At 47.1% G+C, this 18,221-nt stretch overlaps 1 protein-coding gene across 1 annotated transcript in view; it reads right to left on the bottom strand.

Moving 5' to 3' along the window:
* Nucleotides 1-281: 281 nt before the first annotated feature.
* WDR27 (WD repeat domain 27) overlaps nucleotides 282-18,221 on the bottom strand; it is a 67,537-nt gene continuing 49,597 nt past the window's right edge. The window contains 1 exon segment of the mRNA XM_082217127.1: nucleotides 282-840. Coding sequence (XP_082073253.1) covers nucleotides 781-840 — 60 coding nt within the window. The 3' untranslated portion in view covers nucleotides 282-780.

Raw genomic sequence — 18,221 nt, 5'->3', positions numbered from 1 at the left:
AGTTGAATATACCACAGTGACATATTTAGCAACCTGTTGCGAAATAGTGCAAACCACATTTTCCGTACTGGTTCTTGAGGAGCCAGAAATCCAGTGTGATTTGTCTTCCAGAGTCTTTATACATGACAAGGAGAAAAGGACCGCATAACATTTAGTCTTGAAATATGTTTGGTATCATATCCACTGGTGTCTGAACTATAGTAAACCTTTGCTTGTATGTCTCAGTAATGCTCAGAACCTCATATTTCCCCTCACGTTGAATCAACAGGCAAGGACACAAATGACTAGAATATCACTTTATTATTGGGCATAAGGGTTTAGCCAAGAATGGTACAAAGGTTTATTTCTTAAATGTCTGGTTGTGGAGATAACTATCGAAATCCCAACAAACTACAACAAAAAGTGTATATATGCTGCTAGACACCAGCTTTCTTAAATCTTACTTGATATTTCCAGACAAATTGCACTAGGATGGCTAGAGCTATTAATAATGGGAAACAACCCAACATAATATTATACATCTACCTATTCTGTAGCACTTCCAAAGTTGCAGTCCAAGGTAACCTGAATGTGATAATGCTCTGCAAGTACAGTGGCAGAAAGGACTCGCTACCCTTATACAAAATGTTTTTCCAGCAGAGTAGACCTTGGAGGAAATCCCAGGGCAGACATAATCTGGAAGCCTATATTTAAAACAGAAAAGTGCTGTAACTTGCCCAGTAACCAAATATCTCCTTTCTGTCGGGGAGCCTTATTCTTAAAGTAGCAGAGCCAAGGAAGTCAAGGCTGACAATCCGGTAGGAACAATTGCAGTTTGCCATCCAGGGTGGCTGTGGTGAGCTGTAATTCAAAACAGAAAACACATGATTGGCATAGAATGCTTTGTGTTGAATAATGGTTGACCAAAGGCCTAGCTACCTTATTAAATCTCATTATAAAAATTTAAAAGGCGTCTGGAATTTACTTTTCATGTATTATGTCCATGTTTGCTTGGGAAGTCTACATTTATTTAGAATTCATTTTAGTTGGTTCCTGTGGTGTAAATGCCAATTATTACTACCAAGATAAAGAACTGTGATGAATTAGAAATCCAGTGCTGCCCTTCTGCTTGCAGAACAGCTTTTGATCCAACAGAGTGAACACTACTATAAGAGAACAGGAGGTAATTTTCTCCCATTTCTGCTTCCCCTGCAGCCCTCCACTCCATCTCCCCATGGTATTTAGGTGGTTTCTGACATATAAATAAACCAAATGTTATGCTATATGTGGAGATTGGTTGGGGGTTGTTGATGTTGCTGCTGTTTGCCATATAAGTACTTATAAGCTGAGAACCTTCAAAATGGAAATAACAGAAGATCAATTTTAAAAGCCTGAAGATTTTTTTTATTGCTAGCAATTATAAAAGAGTAAGAAAAACAGTACAATGAAGCAAATTCCAAATATGTCTTTGGAACAATTAATTGGCTTGCACTTGCATGGATCATGAAAGTCACTAAAAAGCCAATTCTAATTCTTTGGTATTTTTCACTCCATACACTGGCAGCTGTTATACAAAGGGTTGAGAAAATGAGTCTGAGTACATTTTGAATTAATTCACATTTCAGTTCAAATATTCTGGTAAAAAAAAAGGAAGGAAAAGGATAACACTTACTTCTACATGTCTGTGACTGTTTTCTAGAATTAACGGCGGTAGCAACATCAAGTGGGGAAAAATTAAGTATTTTTCATTGTCCCATGAGGCTAATGAAAAGCAGAACACAAGGAGCAATGGGAGTATTGACCCCATGGGGTGATGGGTAAATAAAGAGTTGTGATGCAATCTGCTTGTACTGATGTAGCCCTCCCCGCCCCCAACACACCTGCAGGTGATTTTAAGCAGCCAAGCTTGGACAAGCCCCAGGGTTATCTGGGATTACACAATATTTGTAAAGGCTAATGGTGTTGAGCAGAGCAGTTGTGCAAGCTCCTAGCCCGGAAATGCAACTTATTCTGTCTCATTGTTGAACATAAGCCTGGCCAGAAGTTGGAATCCTGTGCCAGTGGCATCCTGTTCTTTTTCAAATCAGCACAGGCTCAGGAGCTGCTGAGGCTGCTCCAACCATCACAACAGTTGTTGCACAGATGTTGAGTTCTCAGTTGTTTCTGATTTTATCTGTTCACAGTCAATGGGTGCGTATTTTGCAATGAGTTTTTCTTATTAACGCTTTCCATAAAACAATAAAATAGCTGCAGCAAAAAGTCACCGGGTGCATATTAAGGGCACGGGGCTTGTGGACCACAACTGAAAACGCCTGCTTCTATTGCAGCACCTGAGACCTGACAAAGAAAGCATGAGTCCGATTTGCGGCTGTTAGACAGTGGTGAACCTTTTACAAAGTCTCATGGCCTGAACTATGCATCTTAAATTACAGAATGTGCAGTATCACTTTTAATACTTTCATTTTAAACTCCATCTTTGCACAGGGCACATAATGACAAAGTTTTGAAATTTACTTCAGGAAAAAGTACATTGTTTCTCATATTTCGGGGGGGGGGGTGTTTGTTTGTTTTTAAACAAAACTTATGAAGCCTTGTATCTCACCCGTCACTTATAGTAATGGCCATTATAGCTTCATGATATTCATTATGGTATAGTGCCCTCTGCTGAAAATCCAAACGTAAAGGAAATGCATACAAACACATTTGCAAAAAGGGAGTGGCAGAGTGGTGCATAAAGGTTTTTATTTAACTCACTTTCCTGTATCTCTCCTTTCTACCCTACAACTATTGAAGAATACTATTGTTTTGTTCAGCTACTCTCTGCCCAAACAAGTAGCCAGAGAATGGACTTTTAATATATACCGTATTTTTCGCCCTATAGGACGCGCTTTCCCCCCTCCAAAAATGAAGGGGAAATGTGTGTGCGTCCTATGGGGCGAATGCGGGCTTTCGCTGAAGACTGGAGAGCGAGAGGGGTCGGTGCGCACCAACCCCTCTCTCTCTCCAGGCTTCAGGAGAGCCGCAGCGCCAGCCCCACAAGGTTGGGGGACAGCGGGGAGGCGGAACGCCGCCATCCCGCTGTCTCCCGATGTGGTTTGGAGGCTGACGGCGGGGAGATGCGTGCTTCTCCCCGCCGCCAGCCCCGCAAGCTCCGGGGACAGCGGGGAGGCGCAGCGCGTCTTCCCGCTGTCCCCGGACCTGGTCTGCAGGCCGGCGGTGGGGAGAATAGCGCTTCTCCCCGCTGCCTGCCCCGCAAGCGCCTGGGGGGGAAATAATTTTTTTTCTTTATTTCCCCCCAAAAAACCTTGGTGCGTCCTATGGGCCAGTGCATCCTATGGGGCGAAAAATACGGTATTATTGCTTCTTGCATCACAATGTTCACCCCTGCTAGTGTTGATAACACTACAATGGTACCTCGGGTTAAGTACTTAATTCATTCTGGAGGTCTGTTCTTAACCTGAAACTGTTCTTAACCTGAAGCACCACTTTAGCTAATGGGGCCTCCCGCTGCTGTTGCTGCGCCGCCGAAGCACGATTTCTGTTCTCATCCTGAAGCAAAGTTCTTAACCCGAGGTACTATTTCTGGGTTAGCAGAGTCTAACCTGAAGCATATGTAATCTGAAGCGTATGTGTCAGGGTTGCTTCCAGATCCTAGCTCACAGAGGATCACGCTAGCCAGCGATCGTTAAATAAAAGTCTTTATTGAGTTACAGTCTCCATTCTCGAGCTGCTGCGTGCAACCCTACGTCTTATGCTTAGATCGGTGAAGCTCCGTCTGAGTCTCCGCCCCTTGCGCACCAACTTAATATCCTAGCCCTGCTCCACCTTTTCCGCCTGACAGTTCTCCTCTGGGTCCCTCTGCCCCCCTGGGTCTCTTCCTTCCGGGATTCTTCTGACGCTGACCCCCCTGACTCTCCTGTCTCCTTGCGCCGGGCTTTAGGACCTGGCTCCCTTTCCGGGCTGCCTACTGCGCCACCTTCCTGTGCATTTGAACTTGGCGCGCGCGCCCAACCTTCCACTTTCCGTCTAACCGTCACTTCGCTCCCCGATGAAGGTGTGGCCACTCCTGACTCGTGCCCTCCCTCCTGTTGCGAGCTGCCAGCGCTTGCTCCCTGGCGCTCTTCCTCTTTCCTACTCTCTGGCGGTGACGTTGGTCCCGATCTCCAACTGCTCCCCTCTGAGTCCCCTCTGGCTCTTTCTTCCTGGGGTGTCCCCCTAGTCTCCCCCCTTGCCCTGGCCACTGGTGCTCCTTTTTGTGAATCTTCTGATTCACTGGAAAGACTCGGAGATCTCGGGTCGTCGTCATCACTCATCCTTTCTTCTGCCTCCTCCCCCTCGCTCTCTGTTTCCTCCCTTGCCCTCGCCTCTGCTCCTGAACCCCTGACATCCATCCCCCCCTCGAAGCCCCCTCTTCCCCCCTCCCCTCCTTCCGGTGCGGGAACTGGGTGCTGCAGTGTCAAGGGGACGAATGTCGGGTACAGTTCGCTTCCCGTGGCGGGCCTCCATCCGAAGTCTTCCGGTTCTTCCTCCCTGCTCTCGTCGACGACGGTCACCTCTGCTTCCATCTCTGTGCCGCCGTGCTCGAGACCCTGGTCGTCCCCGAAAACGTCCATGTCCGTCTCTCCCTCGCTTCCTTCTGGAGGCGTTGCTCGTCCTGGACCCTCCAGCCACTTCCTGCGCCACTGCTCCTCTGGTCGATCATCCCACCAATACGAGGGTTCTGAAGCAGATCCCGAGGGCGACCCCTCCGGGGAACGGGCGTCTCGTGTCGGTTCCTCATCCGAGTCGAACCCCCGGAACGTGCTGGCTGAAAGCGTGGGCGTGAAAAGCCAGTCGTCGAAAAAGTCCGCTGGCATTGGCCTATGGGGGAAGAGGGCATGAAACTCTTCCTTGAGCAGAGGTTCATCTAAAGCGTAGCCCGGCACCCAGCTGTTGGCACTGGCCGGGGTGCCCTCCTTAGCGAGAAGGTATTCTACCCCCTCTTCCCCCCATCTGGAGTCCAAAATCTCTGTGACTTTGTTGAGGCGCACCTCCTGTGCCACTCCCCGTTGCCTGGTTCCCTCTCGGAGCGGACTCGGCGCCGTTCCGGGTTCCTGAAACCTGTGCGGTGCCTTGTAGGGAGTGAGCACCGATCTGTGGAACACCGGATGCATTCTGGAACCCTCCGGAAGCGCCAGCCTGAAGGCCACCGGGTTGACCTGCTCTTCGACTTGGTAGGGCCCCAGTTGCTTATGCCCTAGTTTCTTCTTGGCCAACGACCTGGCCGGCACTGCGTGGGCTGCTAACCAGACCCAGTCTCCCACATGGATCTCTTCGCCAACCCTTCTGTGTTTGTCTGCCTGCACCTTGTATGCGTGTTTGGCCAGCTCCAGGTGCCGCCGCAGCTGATCGTGGACCTCCTGCAACTCCGACGCGAACGCATCTGCTGTCTGCGGCTCCCCCTCCACCAGTCTTTCCAGTCCCGGGAAGGTTCTGGGGTGCCTCCCGTTGTTGGCGAAGAACGGCGTGACCCCCGTGGACACGTGCTTCGTGTTGTTGTAGGCGAACTCGGCGAGCGGCAGGTAATCCACCCACGTCGCAGGCTGTTGATTCGCATAGCATCTCAGGTACTGCTGCATGATGGCATTGACCCGCTCCGCTTGCCCGTTGGTCTGCGGGTGTCTCGCCGACGCCAGGTTGATCTTGACGTTCAGGAAGCCCATCAGCTTCTGCCAGAAATTCGAGATGAACTGCCGCCCGCGGTCGGACAGAATAGACCGTGGCAGACCGTGAACCTTGAACACGTGGTCTATGAACAGTTTGGCGGTTTGTTCCGCCGTGGCCACCTTCGCACACGGGATGAAATGTGCCATCTTGGAGAACAAGTCCACCACCACCAGCACGGCCGTCTTGCCCCTCGAGCTGGGCAGATCCGTGACGAAGTCCAGGGCGACTCTCTCCCATGGTTCGACCAGAGTTTGCAGCGGTTCCAACAGTCCGGCCGGCGGTCTGTGCACTGGTTTGGCCCTCTGGCAGGTGTCGCACCTCGCCACGTAGTCCGCGACCTCCCCTCTCATTCCGGGCCACCAGAAATCCCTGGCGACTAATTCCACCGTCTTCTCCTTGCCAAAGTGCCCGGCAGTGGGCGCGTCGTGCAGCTGATGCAGTACCTTGGCGCGAAGTTCGTCTCCCGGCACGTAGATGGCCCCTTTGCGGATGAGCAATCCATCTCTCAGCTGGAACCCGTCGGTCGCTGCCGTGCCCCTTTGCATCTCTGCCATCTTTGCTTGCGCGAAGGAGTCATTCTGCAACGCTCGTCGCACCGCCTCCAGGTCCACTGTCGCCGCAGCGCACGCCCACACTGTCGGTGCGAAGATGTGCATGGCGGCCGCTGGCGTGGCATCCTCCAGATACTGTGGCTTACGGGAGAGCGCGTCCGCCATGATGTTGGTGTCCCCCAGGACATACTCTATCCGGAAGTCGAAGTTCGCAAAGAACTCAGCCCAACGTATCTGCCTCTGGTTCAGGAACTGTGCCGTGCGCCAGTGCTCCAGATTCTTGTGGTCCGTGCAGACCTGCACCGTGTGCTTGGCTCCAATCAGGAAGTGCCTCCATGCTTTGAACGCTGCATGAATAGCCAGCAACTCCCTGTCCCAGATGGTGTAGTTCTGTTCGGACTTGCTGAGCTTCCTGGAGTAAAACGCTCCGGGCCTCCAAACCCCCTGTGGGTCCTTCTGCAGCAGGACTGCTCCGACGGCCCTGTCTGAGGCGTCTGTTTCAACTCTCATCGGCCTGCTGGGGTCGACATGAAGCAGCTGTTCCTCCGACGCGAAAAGACGCTTGAGTGCCTGAAAGGACTGCTCCGCCTGCGCTGTCCAGATGAACTTCTTTTTCTTGGAACTGAGCGTGTCCGTGATGGCCGCTGTCTGCATAGCGAAGCCTTTGATGAACTTGCGATAGAAGTTCGCGAAGCCGACAAACCGTTGGACCTCCTTCCGGTTGCGTGGGCTTTTCCAATCCAACACCGCTCGAACCTTGGCGCTGTCCATGGCGAGCCCCTTGTCAGACAACTTGTAGCCCAGGAAATCCACCTCCGTCACGTCGAATTGGCACTTCTCCAGCTTGGCGTAAAGCCTATGTTGCTGGAGCCTGCTCAGCACTTCCCTGACGTGTCTGTCATGCTCCTGCTGCGATTCCGAAAAGATCAGGATGTCATCCAAGAAACAGACGCACGTCTTGTAGAGGAGCCCCGCCAACACGTGATGCATGAAAGCTTGAAAAACGTGGGAGCCATTTTGCAATCCAAAAGGCATAACTCTATATTCGTAGGTGCCCAGGGGCGTGAGCATGGCTGTCTTCCACTCATCTCCTTCCCGCATGCGAATGAGGTTGTACGCCCCTCGCAGGTCCAACTTGGTGAACACGCTGCCCTTGCGTACTTTTGCGAGGAGGTCGTCGATTCGGGGCATGGGGAAGTCCGACGGCTTGGTGACACTGTTCAAAATGCGGTAGTCCACTACGAGTCTTTTTTGGGGCGTGTCTCGCTTCTTCACAAAGAATACAGGACTGCCCCCCGCTGCCTGGGACTCTCGGATGAAACCGCGCTTCAAATTATGATCTATGAACTCTTTGAGTTCCTGCAGTTCGTCTTCAGACATGGAATACAGCTTCCCTTTGGGCAGCGCCGCCCCCGGCAGCAGGTCAATTTTGCAGTCATATGGTCTGTGGGGGGGTAGCTTGTCTGCCTCCTTCTCGCAGAAAACCTCCAAAAATTCTGCGTACTTGTGGGGAATCGCTTGCAGCGTGCCTAGCAGCAGCTGTGACTCCTCTTGCTCCCCTTCCTGCTGGGGCATGATGCAGTGTTCAGCACAAAAGGAAGAGCCGAAGGTCAGCTGCCTCTGGTACCAAGCCAGCGTCGGGCTGTGCTTGTCCAGCCAACTCATGCCCAATACAATAGGCGTGTCCGAGAGTTGAGTGACGTTGAAGCTGATGATTTCCCTGTGATTTCCAAGCCGCAGCACCATAGGTGGCGTCTGCTTCACCACTTGCCCCCCTAACAGCTCCCTGCCATCCACCGTGACAACCTGCAGGGGCAGCGTGGCAGGCAGCAACTGTATAGCGTGCCGGTCGACAAAGTCCTGCCCTATGAAGTCTGCATTGCTTCCCGAGTCGACGGTGATTGGCACGTCCATGGTGATTCCATTGGGTAGCTGGAGCGATGCGGTGAGCCTCACTACTGGCTTGGGCGGGAGGGGGTCCATGGGCGGTAAAATCTCTGGGGACTGCTTCACTGACACGTCTGGCTGGGCCCCAGTGCCTCTTCCTCCAGCCAGACATCGTCGTTTCCCTGCTGTGGTTCTCCGTGCTGCGTTGCTGCAGTCACCATTGCTGAGGCTGCAGTGTGCTTGTGGAGCCTCCGGGGACACTCTTTCGCCATATGCCCTGGATCCTCGCAGATATAACACTTCCTGTTCCCTCTAGGAGGCTTCGCTTTCACTGCTGCCGGTGCTAGGGCTCTGGCTGCTGACTGAGCCCTTGCACTCCCAACCTCCATCGGTTCCACCCCTCCCCCTGTTGGAGGCGTGGATTGCGCACGCGCTGCTTCTCTGGGAAGGAAGGAGGAGCCCCTGGCTGGTTCGCGCCCGCTGCGCCCTTCTTCCCTGCTCCATGGACGTTCTTCCAGCCGCACCCCCACCGCCAGCGCCCTCTGAACGATCTCCTGCGTGGTCCGGGGTCTCTCCCCCCTCGCAATCTCATCTTTAACCGAGCTGTGCAAGCCCTCCCAAAAAAGGTCTCTGACAGGAGCCGAATCTCTGTCCCATTCCAGGGCACTGACCAAAGCGAAAAAGCGGGCATGGTACTGCCTAACGCTGGCCCTCCCTTGCCTTAGTCCATGCACCTCCTTTCGGGCAAGATCCACGTCAATGCTTGATAAAAAACAGCCATCGATCGCTTTAATAAAGGCGTCCGCATTTTGGAGCGCAGGATCCTTATCTCTCCACAAATTGCGCAGCCATGCTTTTGCGTCTCCATGCAAATGGGACATGATGAACCCCACTTTCTCTTGTTCATCTCTAAAGTCTTTGTGCAGTAGTTGCAGTGCACACATTACGTCTGCTCTAAAGTTGGGGTACTGTTGCAAATTCCCATCGAAGTGCGAGACTAGACCGCCTGTGCGTCTCCCCAACCCAATCCCCTCTGATTTGGGTGTCTGTTGCCCTTGCTTCGTAAGCACGTCCAACCTGACCTGGAGATCCCTGTAGGCGGCAGCTGCTTCCTCCTCTCTCTTCCTGGACGCCAGCGCCTCGGCATTCAGTCGTGAAACTGCTTCTCTGAGTTCCGTTATTTGCTGTTCGGCCGTCATATTGTCTGCCGTTCGTGAGCTCTCTTGTAGGCACCCGCTTTCCCTCCTCTCCGCGAGGCCGTGGATGCCCACAATTTGAAGAGACGGAGCTTACTGTCAGGGTTGCTTCCAGATCCTAGCTCACAGAGGATCACGCTAGCCAGCGATCGTTAAATAAAAGTCTTTATTGAGTTACAGTCTCCATTCTCGAGCTGCTGCGTGCAACCCTACGTCTTATGCTTAGATCGGCGAAGCTCCGTCTGAGTCTCCGCCCCTTGCGCACCAACTTAATATCCTAGCCCTGCTCCACCTTTTCCACCTGACAGTTCTCCTCTGGGTCCCTCTGCCCCCCTGGGTCTCTTCCTTCCGGGATTCTTCTGACGCTGACCCCCCTGACTCTCCTGTCTCCTTGCGCCGGGCTTTAGGACCTGGCTCCCTTTCCGGGCTGCCTACTGCGCCACCTTCCTGTGCATTTGAACTTGGCGCGCGCGCCCAACCTTCCACTTTCCGTCTAACCGTCACTTCGCTCCCCGATGAAGGTGTGGCCACTCCTGACTCGTGCCCTCCCTCCTGTTGCGAGCTGCCAGCGCTTGCCCCCTGGCGCTCTTCCTCTTTCCTACTCTCTGGCGGTGATGTTGGTCCCGATCTCCAACTGCTCCCCTCTGAGTCCCCTCTGGCTCTTTCTTCCTGGGGTGTCCCCCTAGTCTCCCCCCTTGCCCTGGCCACTGGTGCTCCTTTTTGTGAATCTTCTGATTCACTGGAAAGACTCGGAGATCTCGGGTCGTCGTCATCACTCATCCTTTCTTCTGCCTCCTCCCCCTCGCTCTCTGTTTCCTCCCTTGCCCTCGCCTCTGCTCCTGAACCCCTGACAGTATGTAACCTGAGGTACCACTGTATTTCCAACTCACCAATCCAGAAAGTCTCATGCTAGCTTCCTGTCAGCTTTGAGTTACCTCATTTTACTGCTGCTGTTTACACCACATGAAGCAGCAGCACACTGCAGAATTGCTGTTTGGGTGGAAGTGACTTCCTCCTGCAGAACCACTTAGGCCCTTCTCTACCTTCCTCCCCTGCTCCATCTTAAGATGTTACAGTGGATCTGTGGGAAGGAAGGTTACGCTCAACTTTCTATCCACTAAATGGGAATATTAACAATGCTCTTATTTGTTTTGGAGCAGGGATGCTTTGTTTCAATGTGCACCTGCACTGATCCAGATGTAATCAATACTGTTATCTGCATTCCTTGAAGAGGGCTGAACAGCTTGCCCTACTGGAGATGGCAGAGGAAAGAGGGAACAAGGCATAAATAAGCAGAGGGAGGAGCAAGATGGTTGCCAGAGGGAGGAGCAAGATGGTTCCTGGTAAGTGGGCTGATTGCAGCCTAAGCCATTTCCTATCACAATATTGTTCTCATCGCCATAACCAATCGCCATCTCCCAGCTAGCATAAATTAGGCTCCAGAGGACATTGTGGTTAATGCAGTCATCATAATTTGCTTGCTATGGTATCTTCTGTTACGATCAGTAAGCTGCTTGTGTGGTATATGCATTCATATAAGTGTAGCCTAACAGACATCTTGAGGTATGTAAATTACTTCAGGTGTTTTGCCCACTCTAGGTATTTTACTCACTCTAATTTTTTCTCGCCACAGAAATTTGCCTTCCTCTGTACTACGCAATAATTGTGATTCTCCCGTTCTGACTTGTGGTGCAAAGAGTTTAAAAATATGTAATGGAAACTATGAAAAATTATAATGGTTTGCCACTCCCATTTGTAATAGCCATTTGTGAGTCTATAACATGTATTCAGAATTCACATGGCTGAAAGCGTATGGACTCAAATTAAGGTGTTTGTTTTTTTTTAAAAAAAAAGATGAGCTTAAAAGAACTCTAATATGTCTTCTCCTCTTTTGGTAAGAGAGCACTGTTTTCTCACGCTGTTAATATGACATCATTCTCAACCTGATATTATCTCCCAAGTAATGGGAAAAACTGGGGGAAAATATTTCTAAGAAGGGGAGGCTACAGAGATGATATATAATTTCTAACTTTCACAAATACTGTCCCTTGATAGCCTTTGCCTGGATACCAGATGAAACCTAGATAAATGGTGAACTCCGTGAGATCCAACTTTTGTGTCATTCTAAAATTGTTATGACTTAAGTGCTTAAACAGTAAGGACTTTTGTGATTATATGTAATTCCAGAAGTATGGCTATATTACTTAAGGCTACTACACAAATCACATTTTGAGGCAGTTTTCATTTAGAAAGAATGTGGCAAATCAGGATCAGACCTTAGCAAAACTTTGAGACAGTTCCATCAGACAGAGGTATTCTTGCTGAATAGAAACATTTTTATGATCAGACATCAGACTACTTCTCTGGACACTTTTTGCAAATCCTAGTGATACTTAGCGGTTGCCTTTTAGCGGCATCTATTAAAGCTGAAACTTTCTTCAATGTATGATGACAGACATTTGGATTTTGAAACTGCCACTTGGTGAAAATATAGATTGAAAAGTGCATATTGAGATAGAGTAAGATTGGTACAGCAAACCACAATAATCTGCACTAATGTGAAGAAAATAAGTTTCTATGCTTTTGCTCAAGACTTACATAAGCTCGAGAAAATGCTGTCATTCTAGGAAAGCATAATTCTGCTGAAAAGCAGGGTGAAATGGTGGTTAGACCAAAATACCGGGCCTCTTGCTCCTGAAGCTTGATCCAACCTGGATTTTCAAATGAACTTGCTAATTTATGCCCTTATCTGCATATCTGTAAAATGGGAATAGAATCTTGAAAGGATGGAGAAATAGGCACCAAATGGATGTACTCTATGTGTGCACACTGTTGGAAATAAATGTGCTGGACCAGCATAAAGACTGAAATTATAACTGCTTACTTCTCAAAAAAGACAGCTCAACTATTTTTGTTATGATAATATCGAAGAAAAATATTAAAGATGGCATTTCCATCTAAGAATGAGTGATAGCTATTGTTAGTATATGGTAAACTATATTTCTTTCAGCATGAAAAATACAGCAAATATTGTAATTTGATTAAAACGCAAATATATTTTGAGTGATTACTCATTTCAAAGTAAGAATTATTAATCAACTAAAATCCTTTGAGCCATTTGACAACAAGCTAAGATTCACATATGAGTAAAATCTTACAGAGCACTTGACAGCTTGAGGATGGATAATGTTAGAACAGCACCCCTAAATTGTCAAGCAAAATGTGCTCCTGTAAAACCACTAAGAATGACTTCATATATTAGCCAAGGAAGACACAGAGCCTGTTATAAGCAGCACTAGCATTTTTGCTGCCTTACAAAAATAAATGAACACTGTCAATGAAAGCAGTGTCATCTCTAGCAGTCAAGCAACAACAACGGAATTTTGCTACGCTTCCAAAGTAATCAAAACGATTCAGTCCCATGTTAAGCAAACAACTAAAAAAATGCATAATCTCCTTAATATAGCTTGCTGTATGTTTTCAGACTTTAAGGTCTCAAATAACTTATACCCAACAGCAGATGGGGACAAATATATATGGTTTTATATGGCTAAACTTTGTCACTTATATAAAAATAGGTGGGTATTCTAAATACATAGTTGTTTAACAGGCATTCAAGGAGCCATAGGATACAGTGGATCTTCCCCTCTGTCCATAGAGGGGGAGGTCCACCACTGGAGGCCTCCGTGTTGTGCCCACAGAAACCTCTACAGCCATCCCTCTTCTAATGTCAGATGTATAGCGGAGGGAAAAGAGGCATGCCAGGGGATTGAGGGAGGCCTTAGATCTGCAAGATCCAAAGCCCCCTTGTGCCATTGGCACACCCGCGAAACAGCAAAAATCTATGTAGCAGTCATGGATATGGAGTAGTGAATTTCCCTCTCATATGACCCAATGGCAGGAAAATTTGAAAATCAAAAGAGAGATTACTGTAAATATCCAGCAGGTAAGATCTGCCCCCACCCATGATTTTGCTTTGGCCCATGTAAGCTTGGCAGAGTTTGGATATGGTTATTCCTCTGCCTTGGACTCTCCCCTTCCCTTACAGTAGGGTTGATCTATCCTGAAATTTGCCTTCCCATAAAAATATTTGTTTGGTAATTACCTAGTATGGTAAAGTAAGGTAAAGGACTCCTAGATGGTTAAGTCCAGTCAAATTTGACTATGGGGTGTGGCGCCCCTCTTTGCTTTCAGGCCAAGGGAGCCGGTGTTTGTCCACAGACAGCTTTCTGGGTCATGTGGCTAGCAGGACTAAACTGCTTCTGGCTCAATGGGGCAACCTGACGGAAGCCAGAGCACAAGGAAACACCATTCACCTTTCTGTCTCAGTGGTAACTATTTATCTACTCGCGTTGGTATGCTTTTAGTGCTGAAGTGTGAAGGCAATGAAAATTCAAGGAAAGTGTCTTTGCCATAAAGTCCCCTGAAAACAACCGAACTAGTGGAGGTGGATAGAGAAGCATGTTAGTAACTGCTTTTCCCATCCCAAACCAACCTAGATGGCTTTAAAAGAGGATTAGAGAAATTCATGGAGGAGGAGAGGGCTATAGATGGCTACTAGCCAGGAGGGCTGTTTTCCACTATCAGAGACAGGAGGCAGGCTCTGAATGCCAGCTGCTAGGAATCACAGATCAGGATAATGCTGTTGTACCCAAGCAGATTAATCTGGACAAGATGAGAAGCTGATGGTAGGTGGTACAATTTCTCTAGGGCATGGTGGTTCCACTCTTCTGGATGGAGTCACTAAGTTGTCTTAAAATAATTTATTTTTGTTTCACTGGATTTGCTGCACTCACCTGGGGTTCTTACTGGAAAAAAATGGCTTAGAGATTAAGTGAATGAACAAATAACTATGCTACATATGTTTCTGCAGTTTATATTTCTAATGTGTGAGTTCACATCGATGTTACTGCTGCTGGACATATATTCTTAGATGTTTCTGTCTGCCTCATTGTGCCCACATCATAAAAAATCATGTTATTACTGAGCCATCCACCTTCCTTAAAGGAAAATATTTTGCAAATCATGGCAGAGTCAGCAGCCAAACTATCATCATATACAGCCCACAAAAATATTGAATTTATGAGGAAAGGGTACTGTTCCAGGAAGAAAAAACAAACTATGTTTAGCAGCACTGAGCTATAATTATTCCAAACTGCCTTTTGTATAATAGATGCCTTGGAACTGTATATACGACTCTTAGCATCTATCAACTGCAGTTGTGTGAAAAAGTCTCAATTAGTACAGCTTGAGGTTGTGAAGAAGACTTAAAACTTTTCAGCCAGCCAATGAAATCCTGGCTCCTTCTCTTTCCTAAGTGACAAGCTTGCTGGGAGACACAGAATGAACCTATTAGAACAGTCAGCATCTCTGTGTGTGGCCCCAGTTCTGTTAACGAGGAGACCATTTCCCGTAGGGTTTCAGGATTAATTTGGCTACTGAAACTCCCTTGGTCCTACTAATGAACAATCTTAGCCAACAAGTAATTTGGAGAAAGTGTCATGACATAACAGTTTTGCAACCTCAAGAAGCTTATCTTTTAGGAAACTACACAGCTGATGCCTAGATATACAGTAGTACCTCGGGTTAAGAACTTAATTCGTTCTGGAGGTCTGTTCTTAACCTGAAACTGTTCTTAACCTGAAGCACCACTTTAGCTATGGGGCCTCCTGCTGCTGCCGCACCGCTGCCACACAATTTCTGTTCTTATCCTGAATCAAAGTTCTTAACCCGAGGTACTATTTCTGGGTTAGCGGAGTCTGTAACCTGAAGCATCTGTAACCTGAAGTGTATGTAACCCGAGGTACCACTGTAGGTGCAAAGGGCACTCTTGGCTGTGACTGTCAAGGACTGGTATCCAAAACCCAGGGTCCAGATATTCAGGGTCTGTCACCAGCCCTGCAAGGGACACTGCCACCACTCTTTCTGCCCAACCATCTTGGGTCAGGAGACTCACAGACCTTTACTGGACACCCTCTGATTCTAAAGGAGCAGGATAGAGAAAACACAGCCCTCTGCTCCCGGAGCATCAGAGTCACCAAATTACTCAACAGCAAGTGACTAATACTGGATTTAGTATCAAGGTTTCAGTCAGACATTAATTTTAAATGAGGTGGACTTATTAGAAAAGAAGGCAGCATAAAATGAAACCAAAATACCCAACAGAAGTACAGCTAGAAAGTCTGATTAACTAAGTAGCTGGGAATTATAAACTGGAACAGGGCTTTCCAAACTTGGATCTCCAGCCGTTTTTGGACAGCAATTCCCATCATCCCTGACCGCTGGTTCTGCTAGCTAGGGATGATGGGGGTTGTAGTCCAAAAACAGCGTAAGACCCAAGTTTGGGAAACCCTGAACTAGACTAAAAGAATAAAGCTAACATTCTAATTCTAGACATGAGATATTTGTATAAGTCTACCAATTATAATCCATTGCACTTTAATTACAAAAGGATGCATGCTAAACAAGCCTACTGAAGTTTATGTAAGTCCTGGTAAGTCAGTGAGGAAAAGCCAAGCATGTCTGCCAGACCAGCAGTTTTCTTCACTGAAGAGAGTATCATATTCTGCAGTATAAACAAAAAGTTTTGATGTTGAGTCATTATTCACAAACGTTAGGCCAAATATTCATATATAAAATGAGCCTAGATCTAAGAGTTTCTGAGAGTTCACAATTAAATAGGAAAAAAAACCAAGAAAGGCTGTAATCCTATATACACTTACTCAGAAGTATGTCCCATTTAACACGGTAGGGTTTACTTCTAAGTAGAAGTAATTGCATACAATTGTGCTGCAAATTGCCTGAATTGCTGCAGTACACTGGCATGAGTGAATAACCCATTAGCAACACAATGTGACCAACGTAATCATTCATTGACAGATAAATACAAATAAAATGACTCCAAGGCAAGAATCTATGCATACGACACATAACTAGACATAACTAGATATTCATAAATTGCAAGTCAGCACCAGGTCTTTGTAGGAAGTTGTAATATCTGTTTGAATTCATACTTGCCTGTGGCAACACCAAAATGATTTGTTTTCTTTTCAACACAACATTTATCATTTTCCCTTCAACTTCCTTGTCTCAAATGCAACAATAACCAAGTTGCCAACTGAAGCCAGTACTTAAGCGACTGTTTCTGATTCTGTGCTTTCTTTAAGGATACTCACATTTCCCATTGGGGCATAATCTACTGCAGGCCTAGGCAAACTCGGCCCTCCAGATGTTTTGGAACTGTAACTCCTACCATCCCTAGCTAACAGGACCAGTGGTCAGGGATGATGGGAGTTGTAGTCCCAAAACATCTGGAGGGCTGAGTTTGCCTAGGCCTGATCTACTGTGTTTTGATAAAGGCATACAGTGGTGCCCCACAAGACGAATGCCTCGCAAGACGAAAAACTCGCTAGACGAAAGGGTTTTCCGTTTTTGCGTTGCTTCGCTAGACGAATTTCCCTATGGGCTTGCTTCACAAGACGAAAACGTCTTGCACTTTTTTCTTAAAGCCGCTTGAAGAGGCGCAGTTGCAACGGACCGTGCTTCGCAAGACGAAAAACATCGCAAGACGAAAAGACTCGCGGAACGAATTATTTTCGTCTTGCGAGGCACCACTGTACTCTAAATCACTCCATGTTGACAACACATTCTGCTGATTGTGTGTCTTTCACTGGATTTACATTTCAAACATCTCACTGAGGTCTTTTTATATTCCTCTGTTTTCCTCAATGAGGAGCAAACATGCTTGAAGTTTTTCCAAGTTTAAGGGGGAGGATCAAATCCATTGTGCATCACTGCCTCTCCTCTCAAAACTCTGTCCCATACAATTCTTTCCATCATGTGGTCCTCTGCCATGGTAAGATTTACTTAAGTTCCAGGATTTGTAAATGATGAAGTCACTGTGGAATACCTGTTCTTAAAGTGGGCAGTAGCACCATCAGTCCATAGGATAATGTGTCCAATTTCAATACCATGTTTTGCATTGAAATCTGGAAGAATTTCAATGAAAGAGAAATGCTCAGTTGCATCAAAGACAACATACACCTGCACTTCTTCGCCAGTGACTTGCCTATAATAAATCACAGCCGTGTAAATTATTACAGAAGTTCCTTGTTCTGTATTCCAATGAGTCTGCATTGCTTCATTCTGATACTCTATGTAATAATTCTCTGCAAAGTCAGTTTGCAGAATCAGTTCACTTTGCCACAATTTTTTTATTTTGGCTCTGAAGCTCTTTAGCTTGTCTACATATATTGTATGCATGCTTCAATATTTTTCTCGTTTGACTAAACAGCATTTGTTCTATTTCACTCCAGGTAACAGACTGCAGCTCCAGTTTATCTTCATTCCACTGATTTACCAGAATCTTCTATTCAATATTGCATAGCTTATCCAAGTTGCAACTTTGGAATCTCTGCATCCTACAGTCTGTTGAGTTTTTATCACACACAATCAATTCAATCATTTCTTTAATTTTCTTTGTTCTGTCTTCAATTTTGCATGCTGCCAAAAGAAGACTTAAGTTCTCACAGTAAACACAGTAGAAAACTTGATGATCCTTACTAGAGATTAACCCAACTGCCTCTGGATGAAGTTCACAAACTTTTGAAATCCCAAAGGGGTTTTGAGATGCTCATTACTATATATGTCATGTTCTTCTTTCAACCTGTATGTTGTTTATGTACTTTCTCCTTTCCCCTGTTTTTCTGTTTTTCATAGTTTTGGTTTCTTTCTTTTTCCTGACAGCTGGCAAGATACATTATCCCTTCTACAGAAACACTGTACAGTGTCAGTAGTTTCCACAGCCCCCATCTTTCTGCTAGGAGCTCCAATATCACTCTTCTTTTCAGAAGCATTTTCTCTTCTAATTAGCTCTCTTACTACAAGTTGTTTTTTGTGGCCT

Source organism: Podarcis vaucheri, assembly GCF_965113315.1.
Source record: "Podarcis vaucheri genome assembly, chromosome: 3".
Taxonomy (NCBI): Eukaryota; Metazoa; Chordata; class Lepidosauria; order Squamata; family Lacertidae; genus Podarcis; species Podarcis vaucheri.
This window is presented reverse-complemented; position numbering and strand designations above follow the sequence as displayed.